The sequence below is a fragment of the Acanthochromis polyacanthus genome, chromosome 6 (genome assembly GCF_021347895.1).
Source record: "Acanthochromis polyacanthus isolate Apoly-LR-REF ecotype Palm Island chromosome 6, KAUST_Apoly_ChrSc, whole genome shotgun sequence".
Classification (NCBI taxonomy): domain Eukaryota; kingdom Metazoa; phylum Chordata; class Actinopteri; family Pomacentridae; genus Acanthochromis; species Acanthochromis polyacanthus.
The window spans coordinates 3,448,475-3,471,446 of NC_067118.1; the positions used below are offsets into that span (position 1 = coordinate 3,448,475).

Below are 22,972 nucleotides of genomic sequence, written 5' to 3' on the forward strand. Positions count from 1 at the left end.
CAACATAACATCAACAATGAGTCAACAGAAGTTGAGTATTTCAGACAGAAGCTGCTTCAGGATGTGAAGCACGGATATGAAACTTACTTGCACTGTTCCGGAGTGTGTTTGGCTTCGTCTGTGCAGCGATAAAATTTACCCTGAAAACCAACAGTAGAACATTCAAACATTCAACAATTCGTTCAACAATTTACAACACAGGAAAGAAGTTCTGTTTTTGCTATTAGAGGATCATCTAGAACTTAAACTGAATCATCAGCAGGTTCTAAGACATTTAGTTTAACCAGACTAAAGATCTCCTGAACCTACATGAAAGGAACTCTAATGTTCAGGACAGGTCTTTATAAAACCAGAACGTCTCGACTCACCTTGAACAGCTGGACTCCGATGCAGGCGAACATGAACTGCAGAAGAGTTGTGACGATCATGATGTTTCCGATGGTCCTGATGGCCACGAACACACACTGGACCACATGCTGCAACACATCGATAATCAATAATCAGTTAAACAATCAGTCAGGGAGTGTTGATAGACCAGTGCGGTACAATTTCCTGAAGGATTGGAACCTGACTTCAGCATTTAGTTTGAAACACATCCAGGTTCCAGGTGTGATAATGGCAGATATGTTGAGGTTCCAGGTGTTACCTTGAGTCCTTTGGCTCTGTTGATGGCCCTGAGAGGTCGGAGAACCCTGAGAACTCGGAGGATCTTCACCACTGAGATGGCGCTGGAGCTGCAGACACAAACACACATCTGTTTGTTTACCTGCCAGAACTAATAAAACCATTTCACATCATAGATTGCTGGTTTAGAAATTATCGGTTAGTCTGAGCTGTGGTTTCAGTTTGAAGAGACTTAAAAATTATCATCAGGACGCAAGATTATTGTTAAGAGCCATTGATCTGATTAGAAAAGAAAACAACAGCTTACTGTCATGGCTCCTGACTTTAGCAACCAGTTGTGTTGCTGTGTGGCTAGCATGGCTGCTAAAAACAGCTAAGAATGTCGTTTTTCTGAAAAGCCATGACTGCTGATTTTACCTCATGATACTGTTTCTCTACAACTAGCATTGTAGCTAATTAGTTGGTAATACATTTGTCTATGGTTAGCATGCTAGCTAATGCTAGCTAGTGATATTTCTTCTCTATGGCTAGCACAACTGCTAATATTAACTAGTGACAGTGTTTCTTAATGGCTAGCATGACAGTTATTGTTAGTTCTAGTCATACTCTTTCTCCACACTGGCAACTAATTAGCCAGTAATGCACATTTTGTACAGCTAGCTTAGCAGCTATTGTTATCTAGTAATACTATTTCTCTGTTGCTAGGATGGCAGCTAGCAATATTGTTTCCCTTGTGTTCTCCTAACATTGGCAGCTAATGTTAGCTAATGTTGTTGTTTCTTTGTAGGCAATAAAGCAGCTAATGTTAGCAAGTGATATTGTTTTTCTGTGGCTAACATGACTGCTAATGTCAGCGATTGATATTGTTTGTTTATGGCTAGTACTTTGGCTAATGTTATTTAGTGATATTGTTTCTCCAGCTTTACTACTGGGAATATTGTTTCATTAGTTGCTCATGTTAGCTAGAACCATTTAGCAGTGGGCTAGCACTGAGCTATCAGTGCTGTGATAACATATAATATTATACACCTGATGTAGTTGTGTTGCTAGGTCTACTTCTCAACAGCATTCTGGCTAAGTCTTTTAGCTTTAGCTGAAGGGTGAACCATGCTAACATACTAACTTGGCTAACAACAGAAAAATTCCTGTTTATCTTGGTACCCTTATTGTTACATTGTCAACAAGAGTTGGGTTGCATTCAAAAGACCATAAATATGTTTAATTTCTGGGTTCGTGCAGAGGAATTTTATGAACATAATCTTTATTTTTGAGGTCTGATACTGACTGCAGGAAGAAAGAGACCAGAGAGACGCTGACGACCAGAAGATCCAGCAGGTTGAACCAGTTTCTGCAGAATGAACCCTGATGGAGAAACGCTCCGTGGACGGTCATCTGACACACAGACGGGAGGTTAGATTCACATAAACATCCAGAAGTATTTTAATTTAACTGGAGGAGGTTTTACCTTAAACAGAATCTCCACGGTGAAGATGGAGGTGAAGGCGTAGTCTGCATAACCCAGGATCTACACACAAACACACTGTTAGCATGCACAACTCACAAACAACACAAATAAAAACACTTTCTCTTCCAGACTCAATGCTAGCACGGCCAATCAGTTTTTTAGGATAAGAAATGGAGCTAACTAGGATAGGTGATGTTAACAAATACAGCTACAGTTAGCATAACCAAACACAATTTCAGCATTGGAGCCAACTAGCTCAAGTGACAATTAACCAACAGAGGCACTGTTTGCATAGTCAAGCGCACTTTCAGCATCAGAGGTAACTAGCTTAGGTGACAGGTAACAAACTAAATACACTTTTGGCATTTCAGCCTTGGATCTAACTAGCACAAGTGATGGCTAACAGACAGTGCTAATGTTATCGTAACCAAACCTGCTTTGAGCAGGTCAACATTGGAGCCAACTAGCTTTGGAGATGGCTAACAAACAGACGCAAGTCAAGTGCTCTTTCTACAATTCAATAGTGGAGCTAATCAGAATCAGAATCACTTTATTCATCCCCGAAGGAAAATTCAGTTTAATTCAATTTCAATTCAATTTAACGAGCCCAGGCAATGGCTAAAGGGTGGAGCCACTGCTAGCATGGCCAATTGCACTTTTAGCATGTCATCACTGGAGCTACTTAGCACAGGTGACAGCTAACTAAGAGCCACTGCTAGCACAGCAGGTGCACTTTTGCATTTCAGGATTTCAGTGTTGGAGCTAACATCCCAGCTGATGGCTTTTGAACAAAGATAACCAAGTTCACACGCTGCCAGTGATCTCAGATCAAAGTTTTTACCAGCTGCCTGGATGTAAATGAAGCTTCTACGCTAACGTAGCTCAGAGTTTAAATAAATAAAGGTTTGTAATGAATCTCATACGGGAGCTTAAGAACATAACGAAAGACCAGAAACAAAAGAAACGAGCATCATTTCATCTTCAGTCTAAAATAAAAACACAGTGCTTGATAGAACTGGGAGATGTGAATCACTGTGAGAATAAAAGAAGCTGCAGAAGTTTAAAATCATGTTTTTTATTAAAAGTTGAGCTTAGTAGAGAGCAGAGTCATGTCTGTCCTCAACTGGTTAATAGATCTGGTCTGAGGACAGCTGCTGTCAGTGTGCCACTCTGTAGTAGTGTCTATATATGTAGTAGTACTGTGTGTAGTAGTGTGTGTTAGTGTGTGTAGTAGTGTGCAGTAGTGTGTATACCGTGACTTTGGAACAGTAAACGTGGTTTTCTGCCTCCATATGTGTGTTTCCTCTTTAACCCGGTTAGTCACTGACCCACTTTTGATGTGTAATCTCTCCAAGCCCCGCCCCCTCCTGGCTACCAACCAATCAGTGGCCCCACTCACATTGTTCCTGAAGGAGTGCGCTCTGATTGGATCTTCGGCGGCCAGCGAGCAGCTGCTGAGGATGATGAAGACGAGGATGAGGTTGGTGAAGATGTGGTGGTGGATCAGAGTGTGACAGGCCACACGGATGCTGCGACACAAACAGCAAACAAAACCAACAATAAACAACAACAAACTCAGAGATGACAACAGAAAAAAGTGACTACACAACTAGACCTGATTAAAAAAAATGCGTGCAATTATATTTTAAAAATCACAAAAAATAAAGAACTTGCACAAACTAAATTCTGTCAAAAACTAAAAATTCTGCTCTCCCGGATGCATGTATGGCATGTTTAGTGACTGAGCTCAGACCAACGGACACACGGCAAAAATTCAGCGACTTATTGGCTGAACTGCAGGCAATGTTTGTAATTCAGAGCGTAGATAGTTAAATATCTGCAGTATGTAGAGAGAACAGAACTAAAAGCAGATTATACAGTCATGGAGAAATAAAATATCTCTGTGAAAGATTAAAACAGCATCATCAGAACATGAGAGACTTGATTATAGAATAGAATAGAATAGAATAGAAACATTTTATTAATCCCCGAGGGAAAAGTTGGTTACAGCAGAAAGAAATTAGATATTTTAATATTTAATTTTATATTATTATATTAAAATATAATATCTTAATATCAAAATTTAAATATCTGTAAAATAGCATTTTTTGTGCTAATTTCAGTAAATTAAAAAACAGTGTAATTTTACAGTCAAATTTTGTAAAAGAATTAGTAAAATTTTAAGTTTTTTGATGTGGATATTAACTGTTTACCATAAAAATGTAAATGAATACTTTTGTTCTGTGATTTTGCTCGATATTAGCAGTAATTGAACAAAACACATAAAAACTATGAGATTATGGGGAAAAAAAACTATTTAAAAATGTTAGATAAATTGATGCTGAATCAGAGAAATAAAACGAGCAGCAGCGACTGATCAGTGATTATTGGTTTGTTTGGGTTTGAACACAGTTCCAGGACGGTTTTATAGCATTACAAGGTCTCAAGTGTCATTTTTTGTGGTTGTTTTGTGTCTCTGTGACAGTTTTGTGTCTGTTGTTGATCGTTTTGTGTCTTATCATGGAGGTTTTATGTCTCTTTGTGGTGCTTTAGTGTCTCTTTGAGATCATATTGAGTCTGCGTGGTTGTTTTCTGTCTCTGTGGTCATTTTGGTGTCTCTGTTTGTGGTCGTTTTGTGTGTTTTTTTTGTCTCTTCGAGATCGTATTGAGTCTCTGTGGTTGTTTTGTGTCTCTTTGTGGTCATATTTTGTTGCTTTGTAATCATTTTGCGTCTCTTTGTGCCCTTTTTGTGTCTTTGTGCATCCTGAACCGATCATCTGCACACAGATTTCAGATGTCTACTCTAGCAGACGGGTTTCTCTGGACTCTGGCAGCTGACTGGATAAACTCACGGGTTGGTCTTGCTGAGGCAGAAGAAAGCGCTGCCTTCTGGGATGGGAAGAACCTTCTCTTTGGGAGGAGCGAGGTCGGCCATCTTTAACTGGACTCCTCCATCTGAAGGAAGAAAGATCATCATGTGAGCAGGTAAAGAAGGAAGAATATCATCTGGATTCTGATCGTTCAGTGGACATGTTGACTTGTTTTATTAACAAAAAGAGGCCCAGAGTGAGAAAAAGCACTGCCTGGAGTTCAAAACGTTAACAGGAAACAGACATTAAAACGGTATAAATCTGAACCTTTTATCACGGTGGTCATAAAAGTGTCTTGAGTTCACGTAAAGAATTCACTTTAAAGATATGAAGTTTCTTAAAGAGAAGAATTTTTTTTTTATAACAATGTTTTTATTGGTTTTCACATAAAAAATCTCTGCAAGAACAGTATTCCAACCTTTCCTGTCCCAGGTTTGCAGGTAAAACATTTGTTTATATATTGCACAGATTTTAGAAAAGATTTTTTTTTTAAAAAGAAGAAACATGCACACAAGAACAAATAACATAACAGCAACAAAAAAAAAACAAAAAAAAACAAAAACATTACCTTGCCAGAAATTGATTGAGCTTAAAACCTTAACATGCCACCAAACATGAAAACAAATGGTACATTTACATACTTAGATGCACAAATTATATTGTATAGGTCCACAGCAAAATATTAATTTCAATTTAATCAGTATCTTCTGTCAAATCAAAATTTCCCACAAAATCTTTAAATTGTCCCCACACCTCTTCAAATATAGACAACTTTTTTTTTCTAAAACATGTAATTCTTTCTAGAGGATATACTGTGAGCATCTGTTTCACCCAGTGCACCAGTTTGGGTCTCTTACTTTTTTTCCAATATATTGCAATTATTCTTTTTGCTTGTATCAGACACATATTAATCATTATTTTTTCAGTTTTTGAAAAATTGTGTTTTTCTGGATATATTCCTAAAATGAAAAACGCAGGACTTTTTGGAATATCCTTTGATATGATTGACTCTACTGCTATTCTAACCTCGTCCCAAAAGAGTTCCACTTCAGGACATGTCCACATACAATGGAACAATGTTCCTTTATCATTTAAACACTTTGTACATATATCAGGTACATTATGATTATATCTGTGCAGTTTTACTGGTGTAACATAGACTCTCATAAACCACTTGTACTGGAGAAGCCTAAATCGAGTATTGACTAATTGTTTATGTACACTGGCACATGCCAATTCCCAGTCCTCTTTTGAGATATTTGTTTGTAAATCCTCATTCCATGCTCTCAATTTGGAGTCTGTATTATCAGTCGAAGTAGACAATAATAAATTATATATCTCTGAAATAGCACCCCGACTCAGACTATTTTTAGTAATAATTTTTTCTAAAACTGTTTTTTGAGGTTTGTTCATATTATTCTGATTAGTTCTAATGAAACTCCTAAGTTGAAGATATTTGAATAAGTATTTTTTATTAATATTATATTTGTTTGTTATTTCCTCAAAGGACATTAAGGCATCTGTACTTGGTTTATAGAGATCTTTTATAGTATTTAATCCCTTCAATGCCCACTCTCGGAAAACAGTGTCTGCCCTTCCAGGAATAAAATATTGGTTACCCCAAATTGGAGAATAGAGAGATAAATCACAAGACTCCTTTACAAATTTGCGTACTTTAGACCAGATTTGAATCATATTTTTAACTATCGGATTTTCACTTTTTTTAACAAGTTTAAAAATTTTGTCTGAATAAAGGTATTGTGGTCATGGTAAAATCAGACCCTCCGACTCCATCTCCCTCCACTGCGGGATGTCTTTTGTCTCGAAATAGAATTTAATTGACCTCAGTTGAGTTGCCCAATAATACCACTTTATATTTGGACATTTTAGTCCTCCTTTATTATATGGTAACTGTAATAAAGACAATCTAATTCGGGCCTTAGAATTTTTCCAAATAAATCCTGTAAATAATTTTTTAACCTGTTCAAAAAATTCAGTTGGTGGGGGCAAAGGTAGATTCTGAAAAATATACAGCATTTTGGGGAGCACATTCATTTTTATTACACTAATTCTACCAATCAAAGAAAGAGGTAAAGACATCCACCGATCCACCAATCCTGTTATATCATTCATTAAAGATTCGTAGTTAGATATAACAATCAAATTTAGTTTGCGCCTAATTTCTATTCCTAAATATTCAAAATGATCCACCACTTTAAAATATTGAGCTTGTGGGGCTGGTTTTTCCGCCTTTCTCATTGAGCAATAAAATAGAAGATTTAGTATTGTTGATTGTATAACCTGAGATTTTACTAAAATCCCTAATCAGATCTAGGATAGCAGGAATTGTCCTGCTCAAATGTGAGACAAATAAGATAACATCGTCAGCATAAAGTGCAACTTTGTGCTCAGTAATACCGATCGATATTCCACTTATTTTAGCATTTTTTCTGATGGCTATTGCCAGAGGTTCTATTGCTAAAGTGAACAAGAGAGGCGAAAGTGGGCAGCCTTGACGACATCCTCTTTTATTTTAATTGGTTGTGAGATGTTTTTGTTTGTCAAAACCTGAGCTGTTGGATTTAAATACAGTAATTGAACCCATTTTAAAAATTTGTTTCCAAATCCAAATCGTTCTAAGACATTAAAAAGATAATGCCATTCAACTTTATCAAAAGCCTTTTCAGCGTCAAGAGATAAGAAGGCCTTGTCTGTAGTTTCATCCAACCCTTGGAGAATATTCAAAACACGCCTAACATTGTGGAAACCCTGTCGTCCAAGAATAAATCCATTTTGATCCCTATGTATTATGCTAGGTAATGTTTCTTGAAGTCGTTTTGCCAAAACTTTACATAAAATTTTTAAATCAGCATTTAATAAACTTATTGGTCTCATATTTCCACAAGAATTACTTGGCCTTCCAGGCTTTGGCAATAATGTTATTAATGCAGCTGTTAGCGATGGCGGTAGGCTTCCACTCTGAAAGGACTCAATAAACATTTCTAAAAGGGGTTTTAGCAATTTGGATTTAAATTTTTTTTATAAATGTCAATAGGGAGTCCATCAGGACCTGGTGTCTTGCCAGCCCTCATATCATCAATAGCCTTGCTAAGTTCTTTTTCTTCCAAATCAGCTTCTAAAGTGTTCAAAAAATCATTTGGAACTTGTGGAATATCCAAATCGTCTAAAAAAGTATTTTGACTATATGAGTCATTTTGTGTTTCTGAATTATAAAGTTTTTGATAAAATTCCCTAAATTCTTCATTTATCTCAACAGGATTGGTTATCATGTCTCCATTGCTTTTCCTGATTGAAGTTATTGCCTTTGTTGCTTCTAATTGTTTGATTTGCCATGCTAACAGTTTCCCAGTTTTCTCGCCCTGTTCATAAAAGTTTTGGTTAAGCCTAATAATATCCGCAGCCGCTCTGTCTGCTGACATTAAATTGTATTCTGCTTTTAGGGTTAACAATTCCTTTTGTGTATTAGGTGTATTGTCCTTAATCATAAGGCCTTGGGAAGTTTTAATTTTTGACTCTAATAATAATCTCTTTTTATGAAAATCTCTTGATTTGGATGAGGTATAACTTATTATATGTCCTCTCAAAACGGCTTTGAAAGCATCCCATCTAACTGCAGCAGTTGTTTCAGTTGTATTGTCTTTAAAGTAGTTATCTATTTCTTTTCCAATGTATTCAATAAAGTTATCATCCAGTAACCACTTTTGATTTAAACTCCATCTCGGTGGATCTCTTGCAAGAGCCTCATCTATGTAAATAAAGCCGCATGGACCATGATCAGACAATAGTATAGGATCATAAAAACAGTTATTAATTTTAGAGATCAATGTAGCAGAGACTAAAAAATAATCAATGCGAGAGAATGTCTTATATGTTCCAGAATAACAAGAATATGCAATTTCGTCAGGTTTAAAATGCCGCCAGATATCAAGTAAATTAAGCTCTTTTATAAAGTGAGTGATCACTGACCTACTTTTATTGTGTGTTTGGTCGACACCTGTTGATCGGTCTTTAATGGGGTTTAATGTGCAGTTCCAATCACCAGCAATTATGTATGCCCCAGGGAGGGAGGAGAGAGGCAGAAAGAGGTCAGTGAAAAACTTTGGATCGTCCACATTCGGACCGTAAACATTCACCAGGTTTAGACTTGCTGATAGTAGTGAGCCTTGGATAATTAAATATCTTCCAAATTTATCCTCGATTGTGTTAAGCACTTGAAAAGGAATTGAGCTGTGAATGAGGATCATAACTCCTCTCGCCTGAGAATTAAATGATGCTGAATAAACAGTCCCCTGCCATCTTCTACTTATTTTAACATGATCTTCTTTTAGAGTATGAGTCTCCTGCAGAAATATAATTTTAGCATCTGAATCTTTAAGTTTATTCATAACTTGTTTTATCTTTTTAACTTTCTGTAGACCTCTACAATTCCAAGAGAAAAACTTAAGCTTTACATTTTGTGACATTCAGATCAAAAAAGGACATGTTTTTCTGGCTAATTCTCTGAGCAAGGTAAACAATACAACAATAGAACAAACTGTAAACCTGCTGAACGACAAAACCAAAAAATAATCCCATTGTCCACATTAAGTGGCTACCCTCCTTGTCTATGTCCACTTCCCCTGACCTGTAGGGATAGATCCTAAATCAGTCCCCCTAGGTGATATGGTACCTCCAGAAGAAAAAAAAACAAACAAAAATCCTCAAAATAAAGATCCCTAAGCTCTCCAGCTCCATTCATAAATTATTAAACACCTGTTGTTTGTATGTACAGATCTACAAAAAAACAAAACTGTACAATGCTATCAAATTAAATTAAATACAAGACACATTAGGAACTACTGCTTCAACTTCAGTGACATAAAAAAAGAAATTAAAAAGAAAATATTCTAGCTTTTCCATCTTAAAACAAACTGAAAGAACCACCGTTTATGGCAATTACCCAAAGTAATGTAAAAATCAAAATGAAAGACTAGACTACCTTACATAGCCATTAAGCAGAAGATTATTATTCAATAATTACTAACGTTATAAAATGTGCAGCACTTGAAATGTATCAAACTTATTGGTCCGATGATCTCTCTTTCTTGACCCTGAGTATGAACTCCTCCACTAGTGATGGCTGAGCAAATGTCAGTGTTTCACCTTTGTACGTTACCAGCATTGTAGCAGGCGATCTTATCCCGTGCCTCAGTCCAAGTTCACGCAGTTCTTTACGCACCGAGTCGTATTGCTTCCTCTGTTTGTGCACCTCTGTTGCAAGATCGGGGTAAAGCCGTATGTGAACATTCTTGTACAGCACATCCTTCTTGCTTCTAGCAGCTTGCATCACAAGTACCTTCTGTCGGTGGTCCATAAACTTCATGATGAGTGGTCTTGGAGGATCTCCCGTACCCCTCTTTGGCCCAACGCGGTGAGCCCGCTCTATCACTATGGGTGCTCGCGGCTGCAAATCCAATACATCTGGAAGCCAGTTCTCAAGAAACGCACAGCAATCAGGATTCTCTGCTCCCTCGGGGAGATTTACAAGACGTACATTGTTCAAACGAGCTCTTGTTTCCATATTAACAAGCTTAACCTCCAGGACCGCGTTTCTTTTTTCCAGCTCCTCCAACTTTACACTCAGTCCGCAACAATCATCTTCAACACTGGAAATACGCGTCTCCGCGTGTCCGATTCGGTTAGCGCAGTCACTTAGCTGTTTTGTAGTTTCTTCAGATGCCTTCAGTATACCATTCAGTTTGGCCGTAAACTCCGCTCTGAGATCACCCACCGCCTTCAGAATCTCCTCCTTGACAAGCATAAGTTCACTGCAGCCCTGTCCCTCGGGGGTTGCGGCAAGTAGTTCAGGCATATCCTCGCTGCTAATGCTAGCTTTGCCGGTGGGGCTAACATTAGCGTCTTTGCTAGGTTTCTGCTCCGATTTCCCGAAATCAGAAAGTTTCGTCTGCGTTGGCAGTTTTCCTTTATCTTTGCTGGCTTTTGTTGGGGGTGCCATCTACTTTTAAGAAAATTAATTCCTTAGTGCTCTTAAGAATCAAGTCCACGGTTTATAACAGGATTATTGTTCAGAAGATATCGGAGCTGGATAAGGCGTGTGCTTCTAGACGGCAGCCATACCCGGAAGTCCTAAAGAGAAGAATTTTAGCCAGATTTTTGTTACCACTGCCTGCAGTTCAGTCTAAAAGTCCAGGTTTTTATTTATTGTTAGTCAGCTGACTGTTGGTCACAAATGAGTCCTGGTTTCTCAGCTGCACCAAGGAGCTCAGAATTTTTAGTTTTTTACAGAATCTTAATAAAGCAAACGCTGTATTTTTGGTACATTTTTTAAACTAAACATGTAAAAATTAGAGGATTGTAATAACATGATGATTTTAAAATCCACAGATGGTTGGTTTAAGTTCAAATCTGATATTTCTTTCTGCTTTTACAGCTTCTAGCTCTGATGAATGGAGTCACTTTGACATTTTTTTAACAACTAACAAACTTTTTAAACTTGTTTGAACATTTAGATGATTACATCTCAGAATATCACATTAAACACTGTTGTGTTCAGTGAAGTCGTTTTATTTTCAGGGTTCATGACCATAAAGATTCTAGAACCAAACAACAGAATAACTCCTAAAAACAACCTGTGGCTGATCAACTGGTTTCTGGATTTTCAGATTTTCTTATTCATCAAGAGGATTAAACCCGACTGACCGTCGTCTCCTTCAGGAAGCTCCTCCTCCTCCTCGTACTCGGTGTCTTCATCGATGTCCACCTGGAGAGACAAACGGCAGGTTGGTGTTTCTTTGTGGTTGTTTTGTTTCTCTTTTGGTCATTTTGTGTCGTTTTATGGTTGTTTTGTGTCTATTTGTTGTTATTCTGCGGCTTTTTGTGGTTGTTTTCTGTATTTTTCAGGTGGTTTTGTGTCTCTGTGACTGTTAAGTGTTTTTGTGGTTGTTTTGTGTCTCATGGTTGTTTTGTGTCTTTTTGTGTCCGTTTTGTGTCTTGCGGTTCTTTTGTGTGTCTTCGTGGTTATTTTGCTTCTCTTTGTGGTTGTTTTGTGTCTTTTTGTTGTTGGTTTGTGTCTCTTTGTGGCCTGTTTGTGTCTTTGTGGTCATATTTTGTTGCTTTGTCATCATTTTCCACCTCTTGGAGATTGTTTTGTGTCTGGTTTTCTGTGCTTTTGTGGTGCTTTTGTTGTGGTTTTGTATCTCTGTGGTTGTTTTGTGTGTGTTTGTGGTTTGTTTGTGTCTTTGTGTGTCCTGAACCAACCATCTCAACACAGATTTCAATCGTCCATACTCACCTTCACTTCTTCTGCTCCCTCCTCGGCCCCCTCCTCTTCACCTCCTTCATTTTTCTTCCTGCAGAAGCAACAGAAGGTGGTCAGAAAACAAACAGTCCTTTGGTTTATTTCATGTCTTCTTCCTCCATCACTCACTCTTTCTTCTTGTCGTCTCCGTCTCCTCCGGCCAGGTTGTCCACGGCGATAGCCAAGAAGACGTTCAGCAGGATGTCTGAGTCTCTTTAAGGATGTTATTACATAAATTTGGGATTACTACTGACATTTCTATGAGGGCTATTAGCAATAGCTAATCCATAACAAGCTGATCAGAAACAAAGGAGCAAGCGTTAGTGTGATAAGAAGCTAAAATGACAGAAAAATGTATTTGAAGTTGATTCATTAGTTTGGACTGTGTGAGTAGTGATGCTGGTTTCAGAACAGAATCTCCTGAGGACCCAGGATGGTTCTTTGAGGAACTCCTCCATCAAAGTTTCATCAAGTGCGATGTTTTCTGGACATGTTCAGGGCATTTAGACATGTTTTATTGAAGTGTGTGTTTTCAGGCTTGTTTTGGATGCTGAGTGACTCCTTGTGGCTATTTCGAATTTGTGTGTGTTCATTTTGTGTCTTTTTGTAGTCATTTTGTGTTTATTTGTGGTCATTTTGTGTCTTTTTGTAGTCATTTTGTGTTTATTTGTGGTCATTTTGTGTGTCTTTTGTGACATTGTATGGCTCTTCGTGATCATTTTGTGTATCTTTGCTTCTGTTTTTGTCGTTTGTTTTATTTGTGGTCATTTTGTGTCTTTGTGTCTGTTTTGAGAAATTTTATGGCTTTTTGTGGTCATTTTGTGTGACATTGTGTTCATATTTCATCTGTCTGTGACCATTTTGTGTTTATCTGTGGTCATTTTGTGTGTCTTTGCTTCTGTTTTATCATTTTGTGCTTATTTGTGGTCATTTTGTGTGTCTTTGTGTTTGTTGTATGTCATTTTGTGTTCATTCTATGTGCCTTTGCATCTGTTTTGTTACATTTTGTGTGTCTCTGTGTTTGTTTTGTGGTAATTTTGTGTTTCTTTGTTGTTGTTTTGTGTATCTTTGCTATAAATTTTGTGTCTTTGTGGCTGGTTTGTGTGTCTTTGCTGTAAATTTTGAGTCTCTATGGCCGTATAGTGTCTCTTTGTGGTCTGGCTAATCTCCTCTACGTTAACATAGAGGGGGGTGGGGCTTATAACCAGTACTGCAACCAGCCACCAAGGGGCGACACATGTTTTAGTTTCAAAATGAACATGCACGTTGTTTGAACAGAATACGAGTTTATCTCAAACTAAATGACGTCTTGTGTCACTTTCAGTGTCATTCAGGAAAGAAACTACCTCTGCCTTAGCCAATTAAAATGTGGTTGTCATGGATACAGTTACCGCAGATGAAGAGGATGACGAAGTAAACGCAGACGATCATCCCTGGGAACACGGGACCGCCGTACGCCATGATGCCGTCATACATGACCACGTTCCAGTCCTCACCTGTCAGGATCTGAACACAGCGACATCATCAGGCCACGCCCCCTCCCCTCCTGGCTCGCCGTGACATCACAGAGAGCGTGTCTTACCTGGAAGCAGGTGAGCAGCGCCTGCGGGAAGGCGTCGAAGGTGCTGCGTTTGGTCTGCGTCTCGTCGAAGTTGAACTTTCCCCCGAACAGCTGCATCCCGAGCAGAGCGAAGATGATGAGGAAGAGGAAGAGCAGCAGCAGCAGCGAGGCGATCGACTTCATGGAGTTCAGCAGCGACGCCACCAGGTTGGACAGAGCCGTCCAATGGCTGCGCAGGACACAGTGACATCATCAGGACACGGACTATGATGTTTGTTTGTGTGTATATGATTTTATATCTTGTTTATGTCAATGGGTGTGTTTGTGTATTTGTTTGTCTTTTTCGTGTGTTTGTTTGTGTGATTGTGTATGGTTAAATTTGTTGTGTGTTCGTTGCTTTGCATATTTGTGTGTATGTCTGTATGTGTATGCGTGTTTATGTGTGTGTATGTGTTGTTTTATATGTGTGTGTTTGTGCTTATTTCTGTGTGTTTTGACTCTCGGTGTGTGTGTGTGTGTGCATGTTTTTTCCACATGCAGAAAAACACATCTAGTGGACACACAGCTTGAGATTGTGTGTTCTAGTGTGCGTGTATTTGTGTTTGTTTCGTTGTCCATGTTTGTGTTTCCATGTGTGTGTTTGTGTCTGATTTTGTGTGTTTATGTGTGCAGGTGATTTGTGTGTTTCTTTGTGAGTTTTTGTGGGTTTTGTGTGGTCGGTTGCTTGAATGTATTGAGTGTGTGTGTCTGTGTGTGTTGTACTTTTGTAGATTTGTTCTCTGATTGTGTGCGTTGTGTTACTGTGTTTATTGTTTTTTTGTTTGTGTGCTCTCTGACCATGCATTTACTGTGTTGTTATGTTATTGTTGTTGTGTTGCTCTGTTATTGTTGTTGCGTTGTTGTTGTGTGTCTTTGTGTCGTCATACCGTGTGACCTTGAAGATGCGCAGCAGCCGGACACAGCGCAGCACGGAGATCCCCAGAGGAGGCATGATGCCCAGCTCCACCAGGATGGTCTCCATGATGCCCCCACAGACCACGAAGCAGTCGAAGCGGTTGAAGAAGGCCACGAAGTAGTGAGCCAGACCCAGACTGTACATCTTCAGCAGCATCTCCACCGTGAACAGGGACAGCAGCACCTTGTTGGCTATGTCTGGATACACAACAATAACACAACAATAACACAACCAGACTGTCCATCTTCAGCAGAACCAGAACAACAGCAAACAGGTGTATTTTTGTAACTAAACCGATCTGACATCTCCTGATTTGACGGCAGATAAACAAACGTTCTGCTGTTTGTTTAGTTTAATCTGATCTCTGAGCAGTGACTTTTGTACAACACAAACTAAATTGGTGTCAGCGGATTGTTTTACGTCTTTCTGTGGTCCATTTACATCACATTTTGGTTATTTTGCTTCTTTTTGTCGTCATTTTTTCCCACATTTTGGTTGTTTTACACTTTGTGTCACAGTTTTGAGTCACGTTTTGGTCATTTTGTGTAACTTATTGGTTGATTCATGTCTGTTGATGTTTTTTGTCATGTTTTTATTTTGCATCTTTTTGTTATCATTTTCCCACATTTTGTGTAATATTTTGGTTGCTTTACACTTTGTGTCACAGTTTTGTTTTGAGTCATATTTTGGTCATTTTGGTCGATTCATGTCTGTTTTTTTTTTTTCATGTTGTGTTTCTTTTGCATCTTTTTGTAGTAATTTGTCACATATTTTGGTCAGTTTAAGTCACACATTTTTGGCTATTTTTGCCTGCTTATATCTTTTTGTGTTCACTTTGTGTCACATTTTGGTGGTTTCATGGTGCGTTTTGGTTTTGAGTCGGTTTTTGATAGTTTGTGTCACATTTTGGTGTTATTTTGTGTCTGTTCTTTGTCATTTGTTCCAAGTTTTGGTCAGTTTGTGCCACATTTTTGTTGTTTCATGTCATGTTTTGGTCAGTTTGTGTTGCACTGCTGTTATGTAGCCTCTTTCTGTGGTCATTTTGTGCCATTTTTTGGTTACTTTTGTTTGTCTGTGGAAATTTTTTCCCACATCATTTTCCATCAGATTTTTGTTGTTTTACATATTTTTGTGATTGCTTTGTGTCACAGTTTCAGTGTTTTGTGTAACATTTTTATTTTGTGCTGATTTGTGTCTGCTGATTTTTTTTTTTTGCCTCGGGTATTTTTTGTCTCATTGTGGCTGTTTTGTGTTGCACTGGGGTTATTTTGCATCTTTTAGTGATCTTTTTTTTCCACATTTTGGTCCTTTTGCGTTACATTTTGTTGTTTTACATCTATTTGTGATTGCTTTGTGTCACAGTTTCATCCTTTTCTGTAACATTTTGGTTGTTTCGTGTCTTTCTATGATCATTTTGTGTCACATTTTAGTTGCTGTGTGTCTTTTTGTTGTTTCTTTTGTTTCTTTGTGTCTTGTTGTGATCACTTAGTCATATCTTGGTTGGTGTTTTACAAAAATCCAGATGTCCAACATTTTCCTACAGTTGTGACTCATTTTGGTCATTTTGTGTCAAATAATCAAAGAAAGTTTTTATTTTATTTTGACAGAAGACGTCTCTGAGTTTTCTCTCCTTCATGGTGTTCTGGTTCTACAGAGCTGCAGGACTTTAAAAATGAACCACAGTGAAACTAAAAATGCACAAGCTGCACAGGGAGGAGTGGGAGGAGCCTGTCGTTACCCTGCACTTGTGTCAGCCAATCGGGTTGGTTGTAGTGCTCGGAGGCGCTGAGGGAGGTGTTGAGGAAGACGAGCAGCAGGACCAGCCAATAGAAGGTCACAGATTTGACGGCCGTGCGACACGTTCTCCGACAGACTCGATTCCAGCGTCGCAGCGTCCGACTGGAACAGAAAAACAGAATCAGTGAAGCGAAGGAGGCGAGACATCTGAAAACCTGACGGTCAGCGAACTCACCAGCAGCCGATCTTCATCATCCGAGCGCTGAAACACAAAAGACAGTTTAGTTCACCGCAGGCTCTAATGTGTGACCAGAGGGAGGCGCTTTGCTGATAAAACTGTGACATCTGTCTGCATCAAACACAGAATAACAGCAGTGAGTGTTACCAGCAGGCCTGGCAGCAGTTGGTATGTTCCTCATCGATGTTCTCGGTGTTTTCAGAAGCTGTTTCGCTGGCAGGAAGACTCGCTGACGGACAGAAGACAGAAAGATCCATGAACATGTGAAACTACTACAAACCGTACAGGTGATGGTGAAACCACTGACTGCTTAGCATAAAACAGTAAAGAACAGGAAGTATGGTTGGGATGATCCAAACCAGCGTGTTTTCTTTTGGTTTAAGGGTCTTTTAGGGGCATTTTCAGCCCTTACTGAGTTCTCCAGTTTTCTTATTTTCTTAGCTGATAATTAGCAACATTATCCTTGCTAAGATCATTCAGTATGCTGATGATGTTATTTCTTATATCAGTGTGGTTGCGTCCCGCTGGCCATAGTTTAGCTCATTTTTAATATGTGAGTTCTGGTTGGAGGTCATTAACCTCCTCAGAAGTCTTTGTCATGGTACCCATTGCTGTTAAACTCCCACAATGCTCTCTGCTAGCTAACATATTCTTTATTTGGTTTCCCCTTTCCTTCAGTATGGTCATTTTTGGGTTCTTCTTTCCTTTGGCATAGAGACCCAGGTTTTAAGCAGTTGTGTTCAGCAATAGTCAGTAAAAATTCAATTAATCGTTTAATAATGCATTTACCCTGTAATAATACATTTACCCTCTAATACTACATTTACCTTCTAATGCTACATTTACCCTCTAATACTACATTTACCGTCTAATAGTACCAGAAAATACACATTTTCTATTAAATATTAACAAGTAAAATCACAATGACTTGAAGAAGAAATGCAGTGACTTAGATTTCATGTTGATTTTTGAAGGGGACTCTATGGGAGTTATTTTTGTCTGTATTGGTTTTTACCTTTCAGATTTTCACTACGTCCATCTTTGTTATCCAGTTCAAACCAAACATCAGCTACAGCACCACCATGTGGCCACTTATGGAGATTTGGTGTTTTCTTTACATTCTGGCTAAAAACTCATCAACTGCAAGGTGTAAAACTAACATCTCAGTAACAACTGTTCTGTTTTGTGGAATCACTGGATCATCACCACCCCCCACAACTAGGTGGCGCTACAGCAACCAGGTAAAGATAAAATCACTGTAACAGCCGTGTTTGTTCTCCATCTTTTATGTAGTTATCATCGCATTTAAAACAAACATGATTCTAAGAATTCAGAGGAAACAGCATCAGTCATTTAGTGAAAGTCTTCACAGAAGGTACGATATTAGAAAACTGTTCAACAAAACAACTTTCAACCAAACGTAGGAACAATGGGCCCATCAGGAAATAAATACATAAATATTGCAGCCATGACAACAGGTGCATGTTTAATTTCTATTCCTATAATCTCAGGTTTCTCAAAGACTTTAGGTGTTGTGCTGCCTGAGGAAAACTTGTAGACAAATCTCAGGGCTGAAAAACATCATTTTTCATGTTTTCTTTGAATTCATCTGCTTTTTTATTTTTTATTTATTTATCTTTATTTAGACTCGAGAATCATTGAGGGTGAACCCTCATTTGCAATGATGTCGAGCAATTCAAAAGATAACAAGTACATCAGGAAAATCAAAATACATAAATTACAAATGTACATCAAATTCAAGAAAAGCAAGTACATTCAGAACACAAAAAAATCCAGCAACAGTTGTTTAAAATGTCTGATGGTAAGCAGAGCTTTGATTTTTAAGGCGTTTTGCAGTTTATTCCAAGCAGATGGTGCAAAGATACTGAAGGCAGATCTGCCGAGTTCAGAATGGGCTTTTGAAGTCTGGAGAGTGAGCCGGTCACTGGAACGGGTGTTATGAGCTCCAGAGGACCAGACTAACATTGAGGAGATGTAAGGAGGAAGCATCCCAAGAAGAGCTTTGTAAATAAACATGTATGTGTGGAGGTCACGCCTCCCTGAAAGCGACGGCCATCCAACCTTACTGTAAAGGATGCAGTGGTGGGTGTTGTAGGGATCTCCAGTAATAAACCTAAGAGCAGAGTGGAAAACTGCATCTAGAGGTTTTAGTGTTACAGCGGAGGCATGCTATACAAAATGTCACCATGATCTAATACAGATAAAAATGTAGCCTCAACCAGAGTTTTTCTGCAATGCAGAGGAAAACAAGATCTGTTCCTATAAAGAAAGCCATTTTTTGTTTACTTAAGTTTACTTGCCAAATGAGAAACATGTTTTTTAAAAGAAATTTTGTCATCAATCCAAATGCCAAGATATTTATATTCTGACACTTTTTCAATATTAATGCCACTATTCGCTGAGAGTACAACACTCTCAAAATCGATGTTTTTCGCTCTAGAAAAGAGCATGAATTTGGTTTTCTGTGCATTGAGAACCAATCTATGTTTGGTCAGGGCAACCTCCAAATTATTAAGCAGCTCTGAAGAGAGCACACAGCAGACTGAACATTATCAGCAGTGCAATACAAAACTGTATCATCAGCATAAAGATGAATTTTGCAGTTTGAAACAGCTGATAATATATCATTTATATAAATCGTGAAAAGCACTGGGCCAAGGACAGATCCTTGAGGAACACCATTTGAAAGTCTAATAAAATCTGATTTTACATTTCCCAGTGTTACACACTGCTGTCTGCCCGTAAGAGAACTCCTGAACCAGAGTGTCAAGCTTACTTAAAAGCATTTCATGGTTAACCGTATCAAAGGCTTTAGAAAGGTCAATAAAAAGAGCTGCACAGTGTTTCCTGTTATCCAGGGCTGATATAAAATCATTTAAAACAACGGTGGCTGCAGTGATTGTGCTGTTTCTGTCTAAAACCAGACTGGTGTAAACTTAAAACAGAATATTCTAAAAGAAATTATTTAAGCTGCTCATTTATTAAGGATTCAAATATCTTAGCAAGGCACGAAAGTTTGGAAATAGGCCTATAGTTATCCATAACTGATGTTTCACCGCCTTTCTGTAGAGGACTGACATAAGCAGTCTTCCAAGCCAAAGGAACAGTGCCAGTTAAAAAAGACAAATTAAAAATATATGGAACATAAGGCGCTAAAATAAGGGCTGCAAGCTGTAAAAGACAGGGATGGAGTTTATCATCCCCAGTAGAACATCTGGATTCCATAGATAACAGACATTGAGGACTACATCTGATGAAATGGGTTGCAGAGTAAATTGTGGTTGTGAAGCGGCCTGAGGGAAATGATCAATAATAGTTGAAGGGGTCCAGTGTAGGTTTGTTCAAATAGATTACCGGCTGCATTAAAATGATCATTAAAGCCACACAGATGTCTTTGTGGTCAGTTATAGAGGTGCCATCAGCTAAGGTGAGATGAGATAAGGAAGGGGAAGACTTCTGCTGAAGGGAATTTATTGCCTTCCAGAATTTTGAGGGCTTGGAGTGGGGACTGGGAACAAGATTCAGATAAAACTTCATTTTAGCCTTCCTAATTGTGGCAGTACATTTATTTCTTACCTAAAATCAACCCAGTGACTAGCCTCACCAGTACGCTGGGCGAGTGTCCACGCCTTATTCCTCTCTCTCAGTACAGCTGAGATTTCAGCTGAGAACCAGGGAGTGTTCCTATTTTTCACTCTGTGTTTTTTGAAGGGAGCATGTCAGTTAACAACAGAGTTAAATGATTCACAAAAGTGGTTAAGTGCCAAGTCCACATCCGGGATTTTCGTAACATCATGTCTGTCAGGTCCAAGAAAAGCTTGCTCATTGACATGTTTAAAATTGCGACTTATTATAAAACGAGGACGATCCCTTTTTAACTTTGTGTTACGAATACAAGCAACGGGACAGTGGTCACTAAAACCAAGTCCAGATACACCAGAGTGTTATTTTTTCAGGTCTGTTTGTTAAAATGAGATCAGTCAGTGTTGACTTTGAAGGATCATTCAGGTTTGGTCTTGTGGGAACCTTAATTAGTTGTGAAAAACTAAAATTTTCACATCCTTCTTTCAGGCTGTCAGAAGCAGGACTCAACCAATTCAAATTTAAATCAGCCAGAATAATGACTTCAGAGTTTATGTATGGAGCTCAAAGATCAGCCAACAAATGTAAAGCAGAGACAGAAGCTGATGGAGGTCTGTACACACCAGTTACAGGAACAGAGTTATTATTTGCAGTGTTCACCTTTATAGCTAAGAACTGAACACATCTGTCAACTGTAACAGGTCTAAGAATAGAACAATTAAGAGAAGTTTTAGCATAAATGACCACACCACCACCTCTGGACTTTCTGTCAGTTCTAAACAGATCAAAACCATCCAGGGCAACCTCAGAGTCAGATACAGAAGTTTTCAACCATGTTTCAGACAGGATAATGATGTCTGGATTGGTTTGGGTTGCCAATATTTTCAACTGATCCATTTTGTCATGACGAATGATGCTTCTTATATTTGAATGAATAAAACCAAGTCCTTTCCTGTTTTTGCAAATGTAGGGGTCCAAAAGAGAGCAGATGAGATTTTGTTGTATTTATAGGTGTGGAGGAGGGTTGAGCACTGCGAGTGGTGTTTGTAGTAGAAATGTGCATCGACTGTCATGCTGGAAAAGCCTTACAGGAGCACAGAGTAAGTTCAATGTTCAGCGATAGAAGACGTGAACCTGTGTGACTAGGGTGGAGACGATCCTGCTTGAAGAGACTGGTTCTTGTATAAAAGGATGTAAAGCTGTCGACATATGGAATGCCTGTATCACAACAGTAGTTCTTCAGCCAGATGTGAAGCTGACTTTTTGTTGTCTTTTGTTGCTGCACTCTGATGATATCTAATTATATTTCTCCTAAAACCCTCCAAACATCAGCTCAGTGTTACGCTACCATATACTGACTGTTTGTCTCTCTGTGACAGTGGTTGGGTGGTTGGACGGTGTTTAGAGCTCGTGTGAAATGTGGTTTTATTTTCTGTGATCTCTGCTCGATGCCAGCGAGTCGACTCTGAGCTGAATCAGGCTCAGAGAGTAAATCAGATTAGAAACCGGGTCAGAAATACGAGGACACACAGACCCAGATACTCCACAGGGACGGTGGAGTCTCTACATTTAGACTGAAGGATCCAATCAAACACCTGCTGCTCAGACTGGGTTTCACTGAACAGATTAGAAATGTGTGTTCAAGACATTAATCTGTTCACAGTTTAGGGACTCAACCTCCTAACAGGGACAAAAAAAAGTCCCTAAAACATTATATCCTGGGGTGTTATCCAGATGTTTTTAGGATTATTCCACAAAAAGTCTGTGAGATCCTCAGACAGACCTAGTCAGAACATCTGGTTCTTCATCTCCAGTAACTTTATTAATGATCAGAGTTCTACCTTCAGACTGGGAATATTTCCAGAGTTCCAGGTCCTTGAAGTCCATAGAGGTGGGTCCAGATTTATCACTTTTTAATGGACTTTTTCCATCATTTCTGAGCCTCAGAACTTCATCAGTCCATCAGATAGAACCATGACATTTAGGAGGAGAATCACATCTGAGTTCTGGTAAAAACTGACACCAGATCAGTTTTATAACGGCTAATTAGTGAAGTTTAAGTGAACAGAGCAGCTTCTGGTCACTAAATCTGGTTTCTGATGAGCATCTTTTTTCTAGTCAAGAAACAGCTACAAGTTGATCAAACTGACGACAAAATTGTCCAAAATAGCTGAAACATATCCAAAAATAAAGGTCAAAATTATTCAGAAAATGTACGAAACTAAAACTAAATTCATCAAAATGAGTGCAAATGGTCCTGAAAAAGGATAAAATGGAGAAAACTTTTCCAAAACTATTCAAAATCTGTCCTCAGTAAGCTCAAACTAGTTCCTCCACAATCAACTGAAAATTGTCCAAAACTTTTCCAAAATGAAAATGCTCACCTAAAAATACCTCACAATGCTTTGTAGTGGTTTACACTTTATTCAAAATACCTGAAACTTTTCCAAAGTGAACAAAAATTTCACGCTGGATCCTGGGTACGTCTTCTACAGTAAAACAAACAAACAGGAAGTTCTCACCGTGAGTTTCATTGGAGTGACTGAACCATCCGAACTTTCCTCTCTTCTTATCCGACAGATCTCCTAAAGACGGACCTGG

The 22,972-nt window shown here is 38.6% G+C and overlaps 1 protein-coding gene across 1 annotated transcript in view; it reads right to left on the reverse strand.

Annotated features, from left to right (window-relative positions):
* Positions 1–22,972, reverse strand: part of LOC110945595 (voltage-dependent L-type calcium channel subunit alpha-1D-like) — an 80,738-nt gene that overhangs the window by 29,117 nt on the left and 28,649 nt on the right. The window contains 17 exon segments of the mRNA XM_051949198.1: positions 88–140; positions 369–476; positions 647–734; positions 1,910–2,016; positions 2,090–2,149; positions 3,489–3,618; positions 4,942–5,044; positions 11,680–11,740; positions 12,272–12,329; positions 12,407–12,482; positions 13,663–13,783; positions 13,860–14,067; positions 14,765–14,990; positions 16,532–16,692; positions 16,766–16,792; positions 16,916–16,997; positions 22,894–22,968. Coding sequence (XP_051805158.1) covers positions 88–140; positions 369–476; positions 647–734; positions 1,910–2,016; positions 2,090–2,149; positions 3,489–3,618; positions 4,942–5,044; positions 11,680–11,740; positions 12,272–12,329; positions 12,407–12,482; positions 13,663–13,783; positions 13,860–14,067; positions 14,765–14,990; positions 16,532–16,692; positions 16,766–16,792; positions 16,916–16,997; positions 22,894–22,968 — 1,744 coding nt within the window.